At 43.5% G+C, this 21,343-nt stretch overlaps 1 protein-coding gene across 5 annotated transcripts in view; it reads right to left on the reverse strand.

The window, feature by feature from the left end:
- TDRD9 (tudor domain containing 9) overlaps nt 1-21,343 on the reverse strand; it is a 141,935-nt gene that overhangs the window by 19,844 nt on the left and 100,748 nt on the right. For 3 of the 5 annotated variants that reach the window (XM_039536381.1, XM_039536382.1, XM_039536380.1), the window contains 5 exons: nt 11,388-11,504; nt 7,403-7,510; nt 5,582-5,682; nt 4,775-4,948; nt 3,792-3,903 (listed from right to left, as the gene is read on the reverse strand). In XM_039536381.1, coding sequence (XP_039392315.1) covers nt 3,792-3,903; nt 4,775-4,948; nt 5,582-5,682; nt 7,403-7,510; nt 11,388-11,504 — 612 coding nt within the window. The remainder of the gene's footprint in view (nt 1-3,791; nt 3,904-4,774; nt 4,949-5,581; nt 5,683-7,402; nt 7,511-11,387; nt 11,505-21,343) is intronic. The other 2 variants (XM_039536383.1, XM_039536384.1) reach the window with 2 other exon arrangements.

A 21,343-nucleotide genomic window follows, 5' to 3' on the forward strand; every position in this document is an offset into this window, starting at 1 on the left:
CCAAGATAGACGAGAAACTCTGTCACAACAGTAAGTCCTTGCTTATACAGTAAATATCCAAACAAATGTTGACCCTCTGGGGGAGAACTGACCAGGGTCAGAAGAACTGTTGGAGTTGCTGATAGCAGAAAGGAAATTATTGGGTAAGCAATTCTGTTACATATGGGAAAGAGAGAGCAGTGGACAGGAGTAGGGAGAGATAGGAGAACAAACAAAGAAAAAGGGGGGAAATGCCCTTTTTCAGGATGGCTCAAACATCAAGGTTATTATGGGACCACTGCCTGCAGCACCCTCTTGCTGAAAGAGGGCACTGAGGAAAACCAAGTCCACTTTATAGGGTCTGATAAAGGTGTTAGCCTATATCCATGTCGCAGCTCTGAAGATCTCTGTGGTGGAAGCACACACTCTTTTGGCCCACAAGGTTGCCATGGATCTTGGGTAATGGACCTTAATTCCTTTTGGAACAGGGACACTGGATGCCTTGTATGCCTTAATACACAGCCTGATCCATCTGATGAGGGATAGCTTGGATATCTAAGGCCCTGATACCCCAGGTGAAAAGAAACGAAGAGAGTCTGATCTCCTTGTGGATTCTGTATGCTTGATATAAATCGTTGGTGCTCCTCTGACACCCAAGCTTTGCCATAGCTTCTCAATCAGTAGCTGTGGCTTTGGACAGAATGAAGGGAGGACAATCTCCTGCAAAGCATGGCAAGGAAGATTTACCATAGGCAAGAATGTTTGTGAAGTTCTTAGCAGCACTCGTCATCATGGAACATGCAGTAAGATCCTGCTTAGATTCTCCCAGTTCTGAAACTCATTTGGTGGACATGACGACAACTAGAAAACCGGTTCTGGCAGAAAGATAAAATGGTGATAAAGATGCCAGAGATTTGAAGGGATGGATGGTTAGGGCATCCAGCACCAATGTTAGGTCCCACTTTGGGAAGCTTGGGTTGATTGCTGCTCTGGCCAGTCTAACTTCCCTAAGGAACCCATATCTGAGGTTCTTGGCCAGGTAGCCCATGGAGCCTGCAAAACAGTACACTACTGAGGGCTGACACCTGGAGTGCTTGGCTGTAGTGCCTTATCCACTCCTTCCTGAAGGAAGTCCAGAATAACTGGAAACCCAGGATCTCTTGTATTTACTCTATGCTCTTGACACCAAACACTGAATTTGGTCCAGATGGAAAAACAGGCTTTTAGAGTGGAAGTGCTCCTAAAAGAGAGCAGAGTCTCCATCACTTTGGAAGAAAGACCAAGCATGGCTAAAACTTCCCTTCCAACAGCCAGACTGTCAGATGAAGATGGCCTGGGTCCTAATGGAGAAATGGTCCTTAGTAAAGAATGTATGCCCTCACCAGTATCTGTAATGGTGGTTCAGCTTTAGTTGTATCAGGCTGGAAAGTCAGGATCTTCTTGGCAGGCGCAGAGTTAGCATTAGCACCTTTGCTGGTTCTTGTCTTATCTTTTGGATCACTTTCCCTATGTCATCCAGGAAGGGATAACAGGTGAATACCCTGGGATCTGATTCGGGCTATGATCACCTCCAGCATCTTTGTAAATACCCTTGAGGCTAAGGAGAGACCAAATGGCAGAGTTTGCTACTGGTAATATCCGTACCATAAGCCAATTTCAGGAGCCGGCAGGGGCACATTGGAAAGTGAAGGTATGCATCTGCTAAATCCACTGAGGTTAGGAAGTCCCCTTAATACAGGGAAGTCACCATCTGGAACTTTGTTTTCTTCATACATTTGTTGCGTCTTTTCAGATTGAGGATGGCCCTAACTCCAACAGTGCACTTCTGAACAATGAAGATGATGGAGTCAAACCCTGAGAAGCATTATTCTGGGAGAACTCTATTGTTCACATGTCCAGGAGATGTGAGATCTCATTCTGGACAAGCTTGCACCTGGTGAGGGTGCTGGTGACAGGAGACTAAATGAAGGGATGGGGTGGAACCCTTAGCTCGAGTATCCATGGTGCACACCCTCTCTCTCTTGTCTACGGTAGAAGCAAACCATCCCTCTGAAAAGTGGGAAATTCTGCCTCCCAAGCTCAGATCTGGGCAGAGGCACATTCACTCATCATCATAAGGAGCCCTTGAAGGTTGTGGGAGTACCTCAAGTTTTTCTGCATGCTCCACTCCAAAGTTTTGCCTTTGTATATCTGTTACCTTTCCTCTGGAACCTCTGTGAGAAAGAAAGCTGAAAGAAGCAATTCTGTCTGATTGTGGGTTTGGATTTTCTTCTTACAGGACAAAGTGGAGAGCAGAAGGACTGTTTAGGTTTGGCAGCATTTTCAGCCACCATCTTGTCCAATTTTTCTCCAAAGAGAAGAGGTCCTGTGAATTTAGAGACGCACAGAACTTGTTTAGAGTTATCAACATTCCACAGGCTGCTAAATACCCTGTCCAGGTGGCGGAGAGAACAAAGAAGGCTGCTCAGTACTGCCTGTAAATGAAAAAAAAATTAGAAAGGAAAGGAGAGGAGCAAAGAGAACCACCACGGACAGGTGTCACAAAGGCAGAAGTTCTGGCAGCAGGCCAGAAAAAGGGGCATGGCTAGGTCAGGCTGGTGCTACAGCTTTGAACTGCCTCCAGAAACTGCAGATAGAAGGGGAATAGCCCATATGTAGCAGAGGAGTGAGAGACACTGAAGTGCAGAAGTGCTGGGTTGTGGCACTGAAGCAACTTAGTGCCGAGTTTCAGCAAGAGCTGTGAAATCCCTGCAGGGAAGTTTTCCTCTTCGAGGAATCCCTGATGGGTGACCTACCTCTGGGGCTTATAACCCCATGCAGTGTGAGGGTGACGTCACTGTTGTAGTTAGGAGCAAATGTTCAAGTTGGGGCGCTCAAAGTCACAAGCCCATATTGACACTCTTGGATTCAGAAGGCTCACAGGCAGGGTGTACTTGACAGCTTAGCTCGGAAGCTGGTCTTGTTCCTTTGGTTATTAGGAAGACATGAAATCAGGCCTCCCTGCCCTTCTTATTTCTGGAGCTAAAAGACTTACAATCCACATGTTTACTGGGAATGTGCATCTCTCCCAGACAACAGAGGCACTTACAGTCTCTATCTGAAACTGGAATAGCTCTCTCACGAGGGGCAGTGTTTAAACCTAAGTGAGCTGAACAACGCCATAGTAAATAACTAGTAAAAGTTGAAACAGGCAAACAAACTAACTAATAACACTCTATTTGTAGCTGGGTAGCTAAGGCTATCAAGGAGGCTGTCAGTCTCTTGGATTGTTGGGCTCCATCTCTAAGCTATGAGGTGCTGAGAGGAGCTTAATGGTAGCAGGCCGGCCTGCCCTTATATGCCATCACAGCACAGGATGATGACTGGAGAGCACACGCATGCCCTAAGGGCACCGATGGCCAAAAAGACACTGATCTCTAACACGAGGTGCATGTGTACCATCAGTAGAATGGGCACATGGACAATTACACAAAGGACAATTTCAGGTTATGTAAAAATTGATTGAAGAGTTATATCTAGTTAAAATGTATTTGCCTTTTAAATTTCACTTCCACTTACTGTTTGTTTCTACTAGCTCCCAAAACGTACAAACACACAAGGCACAGCCCATGCCTTACAATATCGAGACTATTATTTACGTACAAATGTTTTAAATTTGAGAGAAGTTGCTTATTTCCCCAAATGATCCTATTCCATGAAAAAAGTTTCAAACCCCTCCTCCACTATTTCCAGTTTTTAGCTGTGTTTGTATAGAGGAATCTTTAAAAGATTTATTAGGTACGGTCAGTATTTTAGTGACAGAACTTTCCTACCTCTGTGACACAGATGGACAAGGGGAGTCTTGTAATTGTCTGTGACTGTTCTAGAGCACCGAATGAGGTTTGCATAGGCTCTACGATCTGCTTCTGAAAGTCCACATTTACTCTAAAAAACATAATTGAATACAAATATTATCCTTTGAGCACTATGTTCTGGGATTTTTCTGAAGTGAGAATCTGAAGTTCCGTTTAATAAAAATGAACCTGAATCACTTTCTATCTGGGTCTAAAACAAAGTTGAGGCACTTATACCTAGAAAGAAAGATATGGGCCCCAAAATGCATATATTACAGTATGGTCTGTGCTTAAAATAAATAAAGGTAGAAAAGGGGAGAGCTATGAAAATCCAACAGGCCACTGAGAAATTATGTTTTATGTGCCTGCTGATACATGCAACGTAGCAGCTGCCCAACCAAATTCTTATAAAATTCACAAAAGCCTAGATTTAACAACTGAGTTTTCCTCAATGGCATCCCTTTTAAGGTTAAGTTATGAAAAAAAATATTTAGGTTGATTATACAACTATCACTGCACACATATGCCTACCTGTTGCTCACAAGGTATTAACTCCATATGGCAAGGCTGATGGGTAAGAACTCTGCAGGTTTTGAATATGCATTCAAACTGCTTTTAACCAACAAAATACCCCTAAAACTATTCAAAACACACCAGTCCCACTAAGAAGAAATACAAATTTTAGGTTTCTAGACCAACTCATTTTTGACTTATAAGTACCCCCACCCCCAAGTGTTCAGTTAGTGATTTCACCACAATTTCTCTATTTAAACACCCTCCAGAATAATTCTTCCCTGGCATAAGATTATGCCTTTGATATCCGAAGTGGACTGGTTTAGTTTTGGTGATGACAGAGGTAGTTCACACTTGATCTTAAAATAAAATATAGAGACCTTGTTCCAACCTAGGACTATGAAGAGACTAGTCTATGAAGAGACTAGTCTCTCTCCATAATGCAATACCTTGTGTGCCTCAATCCTGTAAGTGTCACTCCCTCCATTATTCCTTCAATCATTTCTGGAGGATGAACATTGAGTTCAAGCGGAATTCTTAGCTGAAACATTTTAAGTGCCATATACACTGCCGGAAGAGTTTTAAACCGCTCTGCTGGATTACGGGAGAACTCCACAAAGGCTCTGTTTCAAAAAAACAAACAGAACATCCAATCCCTGAATCAGGTACTTTATTTGAGTAAAAAGTGGATCAGTTCTTCTCCTGGTCCACGTCTGAGCAGGTAAGAGAAATGCAAAAATGTTTGTAGTCTCACAGCCACTGCTTAATCTGTCCTATGTACCTTTAGAACATTTTTACATACAATTATGGCTATAATGAAATTATTCTAGCATGCTCAAGTTTACTGCATAACTGCAGACATAGCAATATAAATAGGAAGAGTTTTGGGAAGATGCAACAAAATTAATCATGAAGGTATTGAAATCTGAAGAGAAAAGCAAAGCTACCAAGATTCTCAAACACTGGCAGCCTTTTTAGGGGGCTACTGTTACACAAAAGAAGAAAATGACAACAGTAGGTAAAAAGACTGGTTTCTCTACTACTAGCTGATAAACAAAGGTACTCAGCCTCAAGCCTGCTTCTCTCACTCTGTCCAACATTTGATTTTCAACTACTTATACAGATCACATCACAAGAGAGATCACTAAATGTTGCAGACAGATCACAGGGTAACAAAAGCAGTGACATGATTTTTAAATTAATCTCTACTCATTGCGTCATAATTATGACATATAAAATAATACATTTTTACTTACTTTGTTCCATCATATACAATAGATTTTACTTGACCACACTGTCTAAAGAGTGACTGCAGCTGTTTATAGTATAGGAAACCATAGGGAGGAATGTTCTTCAACTGTCACAAAAAATAAAGTTAATATTGGCACAGTTTAAAAAGTTGTAATGGATTATGCATTTAACCAGAGCCTTGGAGTATTTGCCTTCTCTAATATTCAAAAGAGATGTAGTATTTATATCTGTAGTAAATGCCATCAAAATTGTGATGTTATTTTGAATAAAGGCAGATTTTGAATCTAGCAATTTATTTTTAAAAATAGGTACTCCAAAGTTCCAAGAATTTGCAATTAATGATGCCCTGCTTCCTCCAAAGTAGTGCTAAATAGTATTCTAAATAGACCTAACGACAGAAAACCAAAAGGAATAGTTTAACTTCAGTGTAAAATGTGTTAGACACAAGTATTTCTGCATACAGAATTTTTTTTTCAAAAGTGAACTGTCAGTGGCTTAGTTTTACCTCACACCTCTCCTTTTTTCTTTTAGATTTGTTTTGCAAAATATGTACATTGAAATACCTATGACCTTCCCTCACAAAAAAACCCAGAAGACCCACTTTGATCAGGAAGCAGAACTTAAGATTCATTTGTACAGTACAATGGTATTACTCCAGCCAAGCTACTTAACGTTAATTCCATTCTCTCGCTTTGTACTGGAAGGAAGATGGAATTCATGTCTTCCTTGCTCTCCTTATGACTATGCCCAGTGTGCAGGCTATCATAAACTGAGGATATCAATGGAATTCCATTATCTCCTAAGATTTTCCATATGAGTTAGTATTCCTGATAAATCAGAATAGTCCATGAATATAGTTATCATATGTGACTAAGACAGTGAAAGAAGCGGTTGCTTGCAACAAGAAATTGCAGTACTTCTAGCTCCAAGCTGACAAAAAATTGGGCTATGAGCAAAATCAGAAAAGTTACATTTAGGTAAAAATAACAGTCTCTCAGACTACACTGAAAGCTTGTGTCTATTCCATGAATTTGCTGAATGGGTCAATTCTTTGGTGGCTAAGCAGCAAAGCATGTGGAAATTCGTTCATGTGTACACTGTTGCGCATCTTGCTCTTCCCTCACAATCTAGTCTGTGGTTTGCATTAGCAATTTTTACCCTCTTTGAGGCACATCAGGCTGGAGGTCTGTCTTCTTTAAAGCACAAATAAGTACACAATTTCACAGTTTCACTTTTTTATTACGATAATAGCAAAGCATGGTGACAAGCACATAAAACTTCCTAAGTATATATCTGACCTAGTATCTATGTATTTATTGCTGCCATTTCATATTTGCATTTGTTCACTGGACAATGTAAACAAGACTTAGAACAGAAAAATGCCTGGAGTGCAGCACTTATAAGTAATCCTAAAGTAAAAGATAGGCGTGTGATGCGTGTGCAATGAGGAGAGATTACTGAATAGTAATATTTAAATCACTGGCTCCAAGGGTTTATTTCATAACTACCTATTAACAAGTACCCTGGACAGTCGTACAACATGTTTTAAACCTATATCAAAGTGAGTGCTGGTTGGTCACAGGAGACCAACATTCAAATGCTCAGAACCAGTCCTTAACAGGAATTCTTTCAAAACAGTCCACCCACACAGCAGGTATTAAAACTGGGATACTGGAAGAGGGGAGGAGTCCTTCTGTATAAAATCAAAGCACAGACAATTATCCCTCTTCTGTTGCAAGAGAGAATGAAATGTCAAAATATCACCCTCAACACTGAAATCTCACGTAATTAAAATACACAGTAGATTACTCATTGCCTTAACATACCATTACAATGGTTTTAGAATCTCCGCCAGCCAGTTCCTTCACAGCAATTTCTTCATCACATTGTCCAAAAGTAAAGTAGTTTGGATAGAAAGCACCGGCCATTACAACCTGAAATAAAGCCAATATTTTGCTAAAATGCAACACACTGTATTTAGTTCCTGTCAATGCAACTGTAGACCAACTAAATTAATGAAAGCTCTAGTGTGTGGCTAGCCCCACTCTATGGGAACAACTGTGAAACATAACATTTCAGTTTAAAATTACAAGGGGGAGGGATATCTCAGTGGTATGAGCATTGGCCTGCTAAACCCACGGTTGTGAGTTCAATACTTGAGGGGGCCACTTAGGGATCTGGGGCAAAAATCAGTACTTGGTCTTGCTAGTGAAGGCAGGGGGCTGGACTCAATGACCCTTCCAGTTCTATGAGATAGGTATATCTCCATATTATATTCCTAAAGAACGATTTCATAAAAAGGGATTCCCTTCTATAATAATTTCAACATTTTAGTATTTATATAGGTACATACAATCTGTTCAAATTATGAAAATCCATTGGCATTGTGGGCAATGCCCAGTGTCTCAATCAGCACATAAAATATTCTTGACTTTCACAGTTGTCACGAAATAACTACATGAACATGGTTATGTAGAGTACATAAGACTCACTCACTTTACACTAACAATATCCACATTAGACCTCAAAGCGTTTGATGGCACAGAACTGAATTAAAATTTCACTGAAAACTAAATAATGGGTTGTTTTTCACATCACCAATCCCTATCAGCCCAGAGCCAATTTTACTTGACAAAGAACTGAAGAGGTTATCTGCACAAAATTTGGAAGTGATCCAAATTTTTCAGTAACTACAGAGCCAATGAAGGTCCAAATGTGGCATCCCACAGAGGAGTAATGCAGCCCACTCCTGGACCTTTTAATTCGCTAAAATTTTTATTTTTATTCTCTACCCCGAGAGTGTCCTTCCAAACTAGTTTATTTTTATGACTTAAAAATTAATTTGGACAGCCACAGCAAAATGACATCTCATCAGATTTTATTTTGATAAACTGTCAGAAGTGAAGGGATAGCCACAGAGCCACTGATCCATGAATTGTATCTCTATTTTCTACACTAACAAACCAAAAAACGTTTGATGATCCCACATGAACTGGGATATAAAACTAAAGGGAGAAAAAATAAACTGAAACACGATGGACACTCATTTGTATTCGAGTGTAAAAAGCTTTGCTCCAAAGAGTTTAAAAACAAATACAATAGATGCTGCTTAATAGCAATCCTGATATTAGCAACTTCCAGTGAATGACAATATGTAGCTAAGAACCAATCCCATCCCATTAACATCAACGTTAACAGGATTAGAATATAAGCAATGGCATGGTGATTATTAGCAACTTTTGCTTTTGGGGAAATTCCCCCTCGCCTCAGAATTTCTGTGCTTCCCTGCAAAAAATGGCAGGGAAGCAAAGGGAAGCCATGCAATAGGGTTGGGGGTGACCCTGGATACAATATTTGAGGGGGACTGCCCCCCCCCAAACAGAGGTGAAGCATGGAGGGGGAACACAGGGTTGTGAGCCATTGCCCCCGCTCCCCTTCATTTCTGCAAGTGCAGAGCTTCCCAGCTTAAAGAGGATGCATCTCAGCTCTGCTGACTCTGCAGATGAATGCCGCCTCCTGGGTCCTAGTGCCAGTCATGCTCCCCTTCTGCACGCTGGGAGCCTTCCTGTTTTCTGTGCAACAGTGAGTGCTCGCAATGGGGCTGGGGAAATGAGGGAAGGGGGGTGCCATAAACATATAGCTAAGGGTAGCATAAAATCCCTCCTTACCTATAAAGGGTGAAGAAGCTCAGATAACCTGGTTGGCACCTGATCTAAAAGGACCAATAAGGGGAGAAGATACTTTCAAATCTGTGGGGGAAGGTTTTTGTTTTGTGTTCCTTTGTTCTCTTGGAGTCAGCAAGGAACCAGGGCAGGGAAATACATCTCCCTAAGCCATATCTGAACTAAGCATCTAATATTGCAGAAATAGTAAGTAATAGTAAGGAAATGCATTAGATTATCTTTTGTTGTAGCTTGTGAATTTTCCCTGTGCTAAGAGGGAGGTTTATCCCTGTTTTTGTAACTTTAAAGTTTTGCCTGGAGGGGAAATCCTCTGTGTTTTGAATCTTTTTGTTACCCTGTAAAGTTATGTTCCATCCTGATTTTACAGAGGTGATGCTTTTATCTTTTTTTAAATAAATTCTTATTTTAAGAACCTGATGGATCTTAAGAACAATGAAAAATCAAAGGGTTTGGGTCTGTGTTCACCTGTACCAATTGATGAGAATATTATTCTCAAGCCTTCCCCAGGAAAGGGGGTGTAGGACTTAAGGGAATAATTTGGGGGAATAGGACTCCAAGTGGTCCTTTCCCTGATTCTTTGTCTTAATCACTTGGTGGTGGCAGCATACTGTTCAAGGACAAGGTGAAATTTGTGCCTTGGGAAAGTTTTTAACCTAAGCTGGTAAAAATAAGCTTGGGGGTCTTTCATGTGGGTTCCCACATCTGTACCCCAGAGTTCAGAGTGGGGAAGGAACCCTGACAGGGGGTGAGAGGAAGAGGCAGTGGAGATGGAAGAGTGGGTGGACTAGAGCAGGGGGAGGGGAATGTGGAGGGGAAGGAAAGGAGGATGGGGCATGGGGCAGTAGGAGAGGGGGATGAGATGGAGAAGAAAAGGAGATAGGAAAATCACGGGGGGAAGTGGGAGCCTGGCATGCAGCATTCCCTCGGCAGCATACGACTCCCCCATTAAACAGGCCCTACCCTGACAAATCCCCCACCCCCAGACTCCCACCCCACTGAGCCCAACCAGCTGCACCTGGACCTTCACCCCATCAAGCCCCACTCCCCCAGCACCTGGAACCCCCCAATGAGCCCCTGTGCATCCAGCTCTCCCACTGAGCCACCTGCAACCAGAAACCTTTCACCCCACACACAAAGCCCCCACACACTTGGATCCTGCCGGGCTGAGCCTGCCCACTAAGACCTGGTGAGCCTGGCGCAGAGCTCCGGGGTGTTTCTGGGGCAGGCCCGGCCCTTGCACTGTGTCAGGGTCTGGTTCAGCTTCACAGCTGTGTCCTTGTACCCAGGCAGTTGGGGGCTTCAGGGTGATCTCCCACATCAGTGCAGCCAGTGGCCTATGCTCCCCACTGCCATGTTGGAGCCACATTTATTTGACAAATAAAATTGGCAGAATTTTGCAGAATTTTAAAAATACTGTGTACATAATTTTTAGGTGCAGAATTCCCTCAGGAATAAACTTTTGTGGAAGAAAGGAACCACTTGCAGGCAAGTTTGTGAGTCTGCAGCCCCAGAAGGAAGCAATAGGATGTGCAGAGACCTCCTGCAGGCAGGTTTGCAAGGCTGCAGCTAAGGAAGAAGTGCTGGGACATGCCTTCTCTGGCTGCAGCCCTGCAAACTTGCCTGCACACAAGGACCACTCAGGAGATAAGGGGCTCTGGGCTGGGAGGACAGAGCTATGGGCAGAGCAGTAGCAGGGAGAGAGGCTGCAGCCCGAATGCCGGAGCTACACCACACATCTCCCTCCATCTTCCACACTGTGCTCTGTGGTGGGACCACACACAGGGAAGGAAGCACAGGGAGGGGTACAGGCATGCAGCTTTGTGGGTCCCACTGTCCCCACTTCCCACAGAAAGCCCCAGTATCTAGGCTGCAACCTTGCCCCATACCTCAGGTGCTGCCTTCCCTGCAAGCAGGTTTGCAGAGCTGCAGCCAGGAAAAGCACCTCCCAGCGCTTCCTTGCCTGTCTGCAGCCTCACAAACCTGACTTCTGCTTATTAGCAACTGCCAGATAACTTTTTGCTGGCAACCGAGTCGATGCTAATAAGTATAAACTACTGTACTGTAAATTAAAGTACTGCCAGTCCAAAAGAAAAATCAAGAAACCGGCTATGTATATTAATTTTCCTACCTGCAAAATGAAGCGCTGTTTGTATATATACTCCTGATCCATAACAGGTGGATGAGTATTAATATACATGTTGAATGATTTTACTCGATTCTTCAGTTCTTCAAACAATTCAGCCACCTGAAATTTTAATTCTAAGTAAGGCTAAACTGATTAAAACCGTTTACAAACACAAATAAGAAATATATAAACCTGCAATAGAAATTGTCAGTCAAAATGTCCTATCCATTTTTGTAGGAACCACAGGCAACCATTTCATACAATATATTATTGTTGACTAATATACGCTGTCTAGCACATTAATATATAACATTTATTATACGTATTAATGCATACATACACATACACACGTGTGTGCGCGCGCAGATAAGCACCAATAGCATTAAGCACAAATATTCTAAAAGTGATAAACTGGCCTATATCATAATCTTGTTCACTTATGCTAAGTATCCCATACCACCTTGCATTTGCTGAAGCAAGCACCTGGCACAAGCAGACAGGAAACTTGCCAAAAACCAAGATACATTTCATTCTCTGTCTTAGTACCAGATAGGGATGTAACTTCCTGGACCAGTACCTGGAAAGCTAGTATTCAAAACAAAAGATACGGAAGGAACAGAACAACAAGGTAGAGAACTTGGACAAACTGATGGTTGGATTTTAGGGACATGTAAAGAGAGAGGTGTAATCTGTAAAATCATCATATAAATAGTACCAGCTGAAACGTGTACCTTGGGGAGCACACCTTCTGCATACAGTGAATGTAACATAGCTGCATGGGACTGTTCTCTGGAGACTGGAATCGTACAGAATTTTTTCCAATAACACATTACTGAACCTGACTGACATTGGTTATTTGGGCTCTTGAGTACATTTCATAACAAATCAAACTGTGGTCAAGAAACTGACTATACAATTTATCAACACTATTCTATAAAAGAAATATTTCTTCACACCGGCTTAATATCTCTACTCCTAGAAAGGCTGTCCGGCAATCCCAATTAAGAGATTTGACCACCTGGCCCCAGAGGGAAAAGCATGGAGTTCCATCTCCCCGATTAACAGCTCCAGATCCATCCTCCAAGAGAGCTCTCTATAATGCAAAATTCCCTAGCTGAAAAGTACATCATGTATTAAGCACAGAAATAGAGGAAGAAGAGCTGAAATAACCTTTGACACGAAGGTTTTTGTGCTCTCTGAAGAAAATGTTTTATGCAATGGTGAGAGGCCAGCCCGAATTTCCTTCTGTTATCCAGGACACTTGCCAACACAAAGGTGTGCATCTTCAGGGAGCCGTGACAGTGATCAAGCACACAGCATCCTGAACTCAGCCAAGAACTCCATCTAGCTTTGCCTTAAGGGATAGCCTGTATCAGTGGGCAAATAACAGTGGGCAAACAGTGGGCAAACTTTCAGCTTTTAGCAGAGTATGTTCTGTTAAGTTTTCTGTGAAGCTAGAAGACTGCTTGCTCATCACTTTCCTGTAGCCCCTGAAACTCTAAGTGAGCTTGGGTCCACCAAATAAGAGGCATGTCTTACTTGTGCAACAATGCCTACTTAAGGTCTTCCCCACGCAATTGCTTTCTGAGGGAAGCAACTGTGGAAATGCTGTCCAGTCAGACTATAATATAGTAGCCAATCAGGCATTCTTTCTGAACCAACAGTGCCCATCACACAGCATAAAGTTCCAGGAAACTGATACTCCTGTGGATTTTTTCTTGGACAACAACCCTGATCAGAAGCCCAATCAAGATGGCTGCCTTGATAAACCCACATTCCTGGATAGGACAGTTAAAAATTGCAAACTGAAAAGTTAGCCAGTTTACTTTTTGGAGGTATGTTAACAACCTGTGGGAGGATGCTCAAGTGGCTGGGCACACTGGACTTGTTAACCATTATGTCAACACGAACTTCTCTAGGGTTCATATGCAGTCTGGCCAAAAGGATGACATGAAACCATCTTTCCTAGAAGGCATTCCTGTGCAAGACACAAGCTCTTCCTGTTCTTCAACTGAAGATAATCTGTTGTCATCTCATCACATATTGTACTACCTTCCTTTTGGTATTGTGTTCATTATATAATTAAAATTTTCTGAAGTGTTTAGTAACGTTTCCCATCTTGTTGGTTCTTTAAACAAACTCTTCTCCTTTCACACAATTTTATCCAGATGGATCCTTATTTTTTTTTCCAATATCTTTGCAATTTCTACCATTAAATACAGAGTCACCCAGATGTCATCTCCATTATAGGTAGGACTGGCAGCATTGCTTATAGTTAAGGTTGCCTAAGACTTTGCACTCTAAGGCACTGTTTTCAGTCACTTACTTTAGCAAATTTATAAGTATTCAGGTTGAAACTGCCTGAATTTTTTTTCCTACAAAATTTCAACAAAAATAGTTCAGCAATTTCCAGGAACAAGGTTTTGGGGAAAATGTACTTTGGCCAATTCTTAATTAAAAAAAAAAATCTTACAATCATTTTGATGAGAATCTCTAGTGCCTCCACGCTTTGGAACAGGAACTTGAATACTGGCAGGTGAAAATCCACTCACATATGGCTGTCTAGGTTGGATATTAGGATACACTATTTCATTAGGAGTGTGGTTAAGCACTGGAATAGGTTACATAGGGAGGTGGTAGAATCTCCATCCTTAGAAGTTTTTAAGGCCCAGCTTGACAAAGCCCTGGCTGGGATGATTTAGTTGGGGTTGGTCCTGCTTTGAGCAGGGGACTGGACTAGATGAGCTCCTAAGGTCTCTTCCAACCCTAATATTCTATGATTCTTCTGGTATCTAAAAATAGCTGTGAAACCTACTGGCAAACTGTGTCATCAACTTTTAGTTGCTGGTCCATATAGAAGATAATAGTCTTAACAGCACCACTTATTCTATTAGCTCACATGATGGAAGTTTGTGGTATGGATATAAATATTCCAACCCTATTAATTACCGAAGTGTGAGAGTCGAGGGGTCAATATAGCCCCCTGCAGTGAAACGTCAGTTTTTTCAGTTTGCTTTTTAAAAAAAAATCTAGGAAATGACATCCAAAAAATTAAGTAAAAGGAAAGCTGAGGTTGCAAAATTAAATACTTAAAATTAGGAAATGCCAGAAAGATCGTCCATGCAACCTTCATCCCACCCCCTTTGCATCTGTGCATTTCGATAGTACGCGAACATGCAATTAAAAACTATATTTCCCCACAGGACCCTGGCGTCATTCATTGCATAGGCTGGACTGTGCGCCCTGGGAACAAATTGGGGTTGTGCAGGGAACGAGGCCGCTGTCTTTTGGACCCTAACCTGGTTTGCTGAAGAAAGCAGGGGACAGCAGAAAGGGAAAGAACAACTGGACTGTATCCCTGCCTCTGTCACAAAGTTCCCATATGATGCTGGGCAACTCACAAAAACCAATTTCTTCCACAGGAAGCCACTAACTCTGCATTTCTTAGGGTACGTCTACACTATGGGATTATTCCGATTTTACATAAAGCGGTTTAGCAAAACAGATTGTATAAAATCGAGTGCGCGCGGCCACACTAAACACATTAAATCGGTGGTGTGCGTCCACGGTCCGAGGCTAGCATAGATTTCTGGAGCGTTGCACTGTGGGTAGCTATCTCGTAGCTATCCCATAGTTCCCGCAGCCTCCCCCGCCCCTTGGAATTTCCGGGTGGAGATCCCAGGGCCTGATGGGGCAAAAATCATTGTCGCGGGTGGTTCTGGGTACAGCCTCACCCCTCCCTCCCTGAAAGCAGCAGACAACCCTTTTGCGCCTTTTTTGCTTGGTGAACTGTGCAGACGCCATAACACAGCAAGCATGGACCCTGCTCAGCTCAATACCGCAATCGTGGATGTTTTAAACACCTTGCGCACTCTCGTGCAGTATATGGTGAACCAGGACCTTCAAACCGAGGTGAGGAGGCGGCGGATACGGCAGCGCGGCGATGACAGTGATGAGGACGTAGACACAGAATTCTCTCAAACCGCGGGCCCCTGCGCTTTGGAGATCCTGATGGTAATGGGGCAGATTCTATCTATTGAACGCCGATTTTGGGCCCGGGAAACAAGCACTGACTGGTGGGACCGCATTGTGTTGCAGGTGTGGGACGATTCCCAGTGGCTGCGAAACTTTCGCATGCGTAAGGGCACTTTCATGGAACTTTGTGACTTGCTTACCCCTGCCCTGAAACGCCATAATACCAAGATGAGAGCAGCCCTCACAGTAGAGAAGCGAGTGGCGATAACCCTGTGGAAGCCTGCAACGCCAGACAGCTACCGGTCAGTCGGGAATCAATTTGGAGTTGGAAAATCTACTGTGGGGGCTGCTGTGATGCAAGTAGCCAAAGCAATCACTAAGCTGCTGCTACGAAAGGTTGTGACTCTGGGAAACGTGCAGGCCATAGTGGATGGCTTTGCTGCACTGGGATTCCCTAACTGTGGGGGGGCGATAGATGGAACCCATATCCCTATCTTGGCACCGGAGCACCAGGGCACCCAGTACGTAAACCGGAAGGGGTACTTTTCAATGGTGCTGCAAGCACTGGTGGATCACAAGGGACGTTTCACCAACATCCACGTGGGATGGCCAGGGAGGGTTCATGACGCTCGCATATTCAGAAGCACTACTCTGTTTAAACGGCTGCAGCAAGGGAATTACTTCCCAGACCAGAAATTAACAGTTGGGGATATTGAAATGCCTGTCGTTATCCTGGGGGACACAGCCTACCCCTTGATGCCATGGCTCATGAAGCCATACACAGGCAGCCTGGACAGTGGTCAGGATCTGTTCAATTACAGGCTGAGCAAGTGCAGAATGGTGGTGGAATGTGCATTTGGCCGTTTAAAGGCGCGCTGGCGCACATTACTGACTCGCTCAGACCTCAGCCAAACCAATGTCCCCTATGTTATTGCTGCTTGCTGTATTCTCCACAATCTCTGTGAGAGTAAGGGGGAGACCTTTATGGCGGGGTGGGAGGCTGAGGCAAATCACCTGGCCGCTGATTACGTGCAGCCAGACACCAGGGAGATTAGAAGAGCACACCTGGAAGCGGTGCGCATCAGAGAAGCTTTGAAAACGAGCTTCATCAATGGCCAGGGTACAGTGTGACTGCTGTGTTTGTTGATGAACACCCACCCCCCTTGATTGACTCATTCCCTGTAAGCAACTCACCCTCCCCCTTCGAGTACAGCTTACTTATGCAAATAAAGGCACTATATTTTAAAAATCATGATTTATTTATTAATCCATTATAAAAAGAGGGAGAGAAGTAAGGGTGTGGTTTGGGAGGAGGATAGGAGGGATGGAGAAGGGCAGTAAAAACATTTCACAGTAACGACAGCCTTCTGGTTGGGCTGTCCACGGGGGTGGAGTGGGCGGGTGCACAGAGCCTCCCCCCACGCGTTCTTGCACGTCTGGGTGAGGAGGATGTGGAACATGGTGAGGGTTGAGGGTGGTTATACAGGGGCTGCAGAGGCACTCTGTGATCCTGCTGCTGTTCCTGAAGCTCCACCAGACGTCGGAGCATGTCAGTTTGATCACGCAGCAGCCCCAGAGTTGCATCCCGCCACCGCTGATTTTCCTGCCGGTCTTCCTGCCGCCACCTCTCATCTTGGGTGTCTCTCCTGTCCTCACGTTCACTGGCATCTTTCCTGTAATTTGATACCACGTCCTTCCACTCATTCAGATGAGCTCTTTCCTTGCGTGTAACTTCCATAATATCCGAGAACATTTCATCTCGCGTCTTCTTTTTCCTCCGCCTTATCTGGGCTAGCCTTTGGGATGGAGTAGGGAGGCTTGAAAAATTTGCAGCTGCATGAGGGAGAGAAGTATTTAAAAAGATACATTTTACAGAACAGTGGTTATACTCTTTCACAGTGAACAGCACTATTCACCTTACATAGCACATGTGATTTCCCTACAAGGTCGCATTTTTCATCTTAATACTGAGTGCCTGCAGCTCTGGGGTTACAGATCTCACAGACACAGGTCCGGGCATCAGAATTCAGCTTGCATGCGGCCATGGTAAGCCACTGTCTTTCGGCTTCTGCAGTGATTTACCCCTCCCCCCAACGCATGGCTAATACCATGCTAGCTCCCTGCTAATCAACACCCTTCCCCCCGCCCCCACTGCCTGTCTGGTAGCTTGGGGAAGATCCCCACTGACCAAACACGAAAAAGATCATCGGCATTTCACTCCTTCCCTCCCCACGCTTGGCTACGTGCAGGAAAGGGTTTTCTTTTAAGGTGCTGCAGTCCACGAACCCAGTAGGAAAATGGCCATCCCCCTTACTTAAATTCCTGATTTTCAACCAGGTTACCCTGAACGATATCACTTTGCTGAGGATAACACAGCGAGATAAAGAACGGATGCTTCTTGAATGCCAGCATTCACCGGGACCATACGCAGCTATACTTTGCCATGCAATGATACCTGATTACTTGCTACATGCATGGCGTGGTAAAGTGTCCTACCATGGTGGACGGAACAAGGCTGCCTTGCCCAGAAACCTTCTGCAAAGGCTTCTGGAGTACCTCCAGGAGCGCTTCATCGAGATGTCCCTGGAGGATTTCCGCTCAATCCCCAGACATGTTAACAAACTTTTCTAATTAACTATACTGTCAGCGAATGCATCCCAAGTCCTCAGGGCAAATCAATCATTAAAAAATGCTTGCTTAAAAAACAATCTTTGAGATTTGCAAAGGTACACTCACCAGAGGTCCCTTCCATGGCTTCATTGTCTGGGGTAGTGGGTTGGGAGGGTAATTCTGTCAGGGTGAGAAAAAGCTCCTGGCTGTTGGGGCTCACGGAGTGCTGTGTGCTCTCTGCAAGGTCATCCTCCTCACCTTCTTCATCATCATCTTCCCCGTCCGCATAATCCTCAGCCATGGCAGAGATTACAACCCCCACCTCAGAATCCACGGACAGTGGTGGGGTACTTGTGGCGCAGCCCCCTAAAATAGCATGCAGCTCAGCGTAGAAGCGGCATGTTTTTGGCCCTGCCCCGGACCTTTCGTTTGCTTCTTTGGTTTTCTGGTAGGCTTGTCTGAGCTCCTTGACTTTCACTCTGCACTGCAGTGAGTCCCTGGTGTGACCATTATCCGTCATAGACCTTGCAATTCTTTCAAATACGTTTTCATTTCGTCTTTTTGAACGCAGTTCTGTTAGCACTGAATCCTCTCCCCAGATAGCGATCAGATCCAGTACCTCCCGTGCAGTCCATGCTGGGGCTCTTTTTCGATTCTCAGGAGACTGCATTGTTACCTGTGCAGATGAGCTGTGCGTGGTCACCTGTGCTGATGAGCTCTCCATGCTGGGGAAGCAGGAAATGAATTTCAAAACTTCGCGGGGCTTTTCCTGTTTATCTGGCCAGTGCATCAGAGTTCAGAATGCTATCCAGAGCGGTCACAGTGGTGCACTGTGGGATACCGCCCGGAGGCCAATACCGTCGATTTGCGGCCACACTAACCCTATTCCGATATGTTAATCCCAATATTAGCGCTACTCCTCTCGTTGGGAAGGAGTATAGAAACCGATTTAAAGAGCCATTAAAATCGATATAAGGGGCCTCTTAGTGTGGACGGGTGTGGCGTTAAATCGGTTTAACGCTCCTAAAACCGGTTTAAAAGCGTAGTGTAGACCAGGCCTTACTTTCTGGGTGCTTAATTGGATACATCTGAGCCCAAATCTGGACAAGTGTTCAAGACTCACAGCTGCAACCGAACTCATTGGGGCCTGTAAGCTGAGTATACGAAGTGCCAGAAAAATCATAGGATATCAGGGATGAAGGGGACCTCAGGAGGTCATCTAGTCCAACCCCCTGCTCAAAGCAGGACCAATCCCCAACTAAATCCCTAAATGGCCCCCTCAAGGATTGAACTCACAACCCTGGGTTTAGCAGGCCAAGGCAAAAATGCTACGTAGTCTGAAAAATCAAACTCTAGGCATCTCAATTTAGGTACCCAAATTTAAAGCCCACGACAATTTTGTCCTTAATCTCTGTGCCTCAGTTCCCCAGCTGTTAAATGGGGATGGATGACATCACCTCTCTTCAAAGCGATATTGTAAAGATAATGACAATTTTGAAGTACTCAGATATTGTGGTGATGAGTGCCCTATAAAAGCCTATGAGGAAGTTAATTCTACATTCAGGGCAGAATTTGGATAGTATGTGCACTAAGGCCTGGGTCCACTCACTGAAAGAGAATAAAAAAATATTGAATTAATTCACTTAGCACCATCCAACCTATACGCTGAATGAAATAGGAGTTCTGTGGACAAAATAGTATTTGATCAGGTAATTAAAGACTATCATACAATATATGTATAATACCACCAATTTAAAGGTTGCCCAGGCAACCATTTCTGAACTATTGTGTGCTTAATTTTGCAATCTTAATCTCCTAATATGTTACCTATATATTGCATAGGCGTTTTTTGCTTAAACTTACTTTTTCTTTATGTAAAAATCTCTTTTTTCTTGGTTAATTTACAGGCATTTTTGTCAGTGGGCTTTATTTTTTGAAACTCATTTTAGTAACGTTGTAATTCAATAGTTTATAACAAAGTGTGACAGATATGCAAACTAAATAAGTGTACTTTCATTTAACATTCACCACTATTCCTCACAGTGGCTTATTATGGGAGCTTTCCCTTTTTACATGTTTCTGAACCTCATATTAATTCAGAAGTGCACTTTGCATGCTGCTCTCAAACGGTACTCATGCTATGAGCATTCTGTGATGGAACCATGGTTGGATTGTGTGACAGAGTGTGTGAGTGTGAGTGTGTATGAGGGAGAGAGAACAAAGCAGTTGCCTAATTAGGAATCTTGCTACTAGTAAGTGTAAGTGGGCAAAGGCATGTTCGGCTAATCAAGGTTATTAGGAGTAGGAATACTTTCAAGTCACTGTCAAACACAAGATGGGCATGCAGAGCAGAAGCAGTGGCTGCTGGAAAACAAAACTACTCCATCATTTTACAAGCTTTACAAGAGATTATCGAAACAACGTGCCTTGATGACCCTAAAATAAAAGCCAGGGGCCTTATCCATGAACTAAATTAATTCAAGTTCATCTTTGCCCTTCACATGATGCACCCTATTCTCCAGATGGTGGTTAAAGTGAGTAAGGCTCTTCAAGCTCCAAATCTCAGCTTACTTACTGCAATGACAGGAGAGAGAAGGTTGAGTAACTCTTTGGCTGCGATGAGAAGTGGCTCAGAATATTTTCAATCTATTTTCAATTACAGTGTGAAAATGTGTGTAGAGAATGATGTATTGATTCCCCCAGTTAAAGAGAGAAAAACATCCACTCATATTGATGACACGTTTGAGTCCCGGCACCACTTTGATACAAAAGAGGAGCAGGAGAGAATAACTTCATTTTACCCACTCCTAGACTCAATGATTACCGGCATTGACCAGCGATTTGAACAAGACACTTGTAAAATTGTGTCTGCAATGGGAAAACTGCTGAGCATTGGCAGGGATGATATGAGAATCATTGCCAATGAATTTAAAGCATCCTTGGATGAGTTGGAAGCTGAAGTCGGATTGCTTCGGAGTTATGACGAATCTGTTCCTAAAGGATGCACTACGACCACCACCAGAGAGTTGCTTGATTGGCTAAAGGAATCGGATCGGTCTTCCATGTTCTAGGCCTTTTACAAATCTATTCAATGCTTTGCAGTCTTACCTGTTACAAGCTGTTCATGTGAAAGAGCCTTTTCAAAACTAGCACATGTAAAAAACAAACTAGGAAGTACAATGTCTCAACAGCTCCTCGACTCACTCATGATTTTGTACACTGAACAAGAATTGGCTTTGTCAGTTAATTACAATGATATGATTTAGGAATTTAAGTCCATAACACCTGGAGAGCGACGTCTCATTCTCTAGGACAGGAAGATGAAGAAACCTTAATCTGTTTTGGTCAATTTGGGTTATCTCATTATCTGGTTA

This window comes from Mauremys reevesii, linkage group 4, assembly GCF_016161935.1.
Source record: "Mauremys reevesii isolate NIE-2019 linkage group 4, ASM1616193v1, whole genome shotgun sequence".
Classification (NCBI taxonomy): Eukaryota; Metazoa; Chordata; order Testudines; family Geoemydidae; genus Mauremys; species Mauremys reevesii.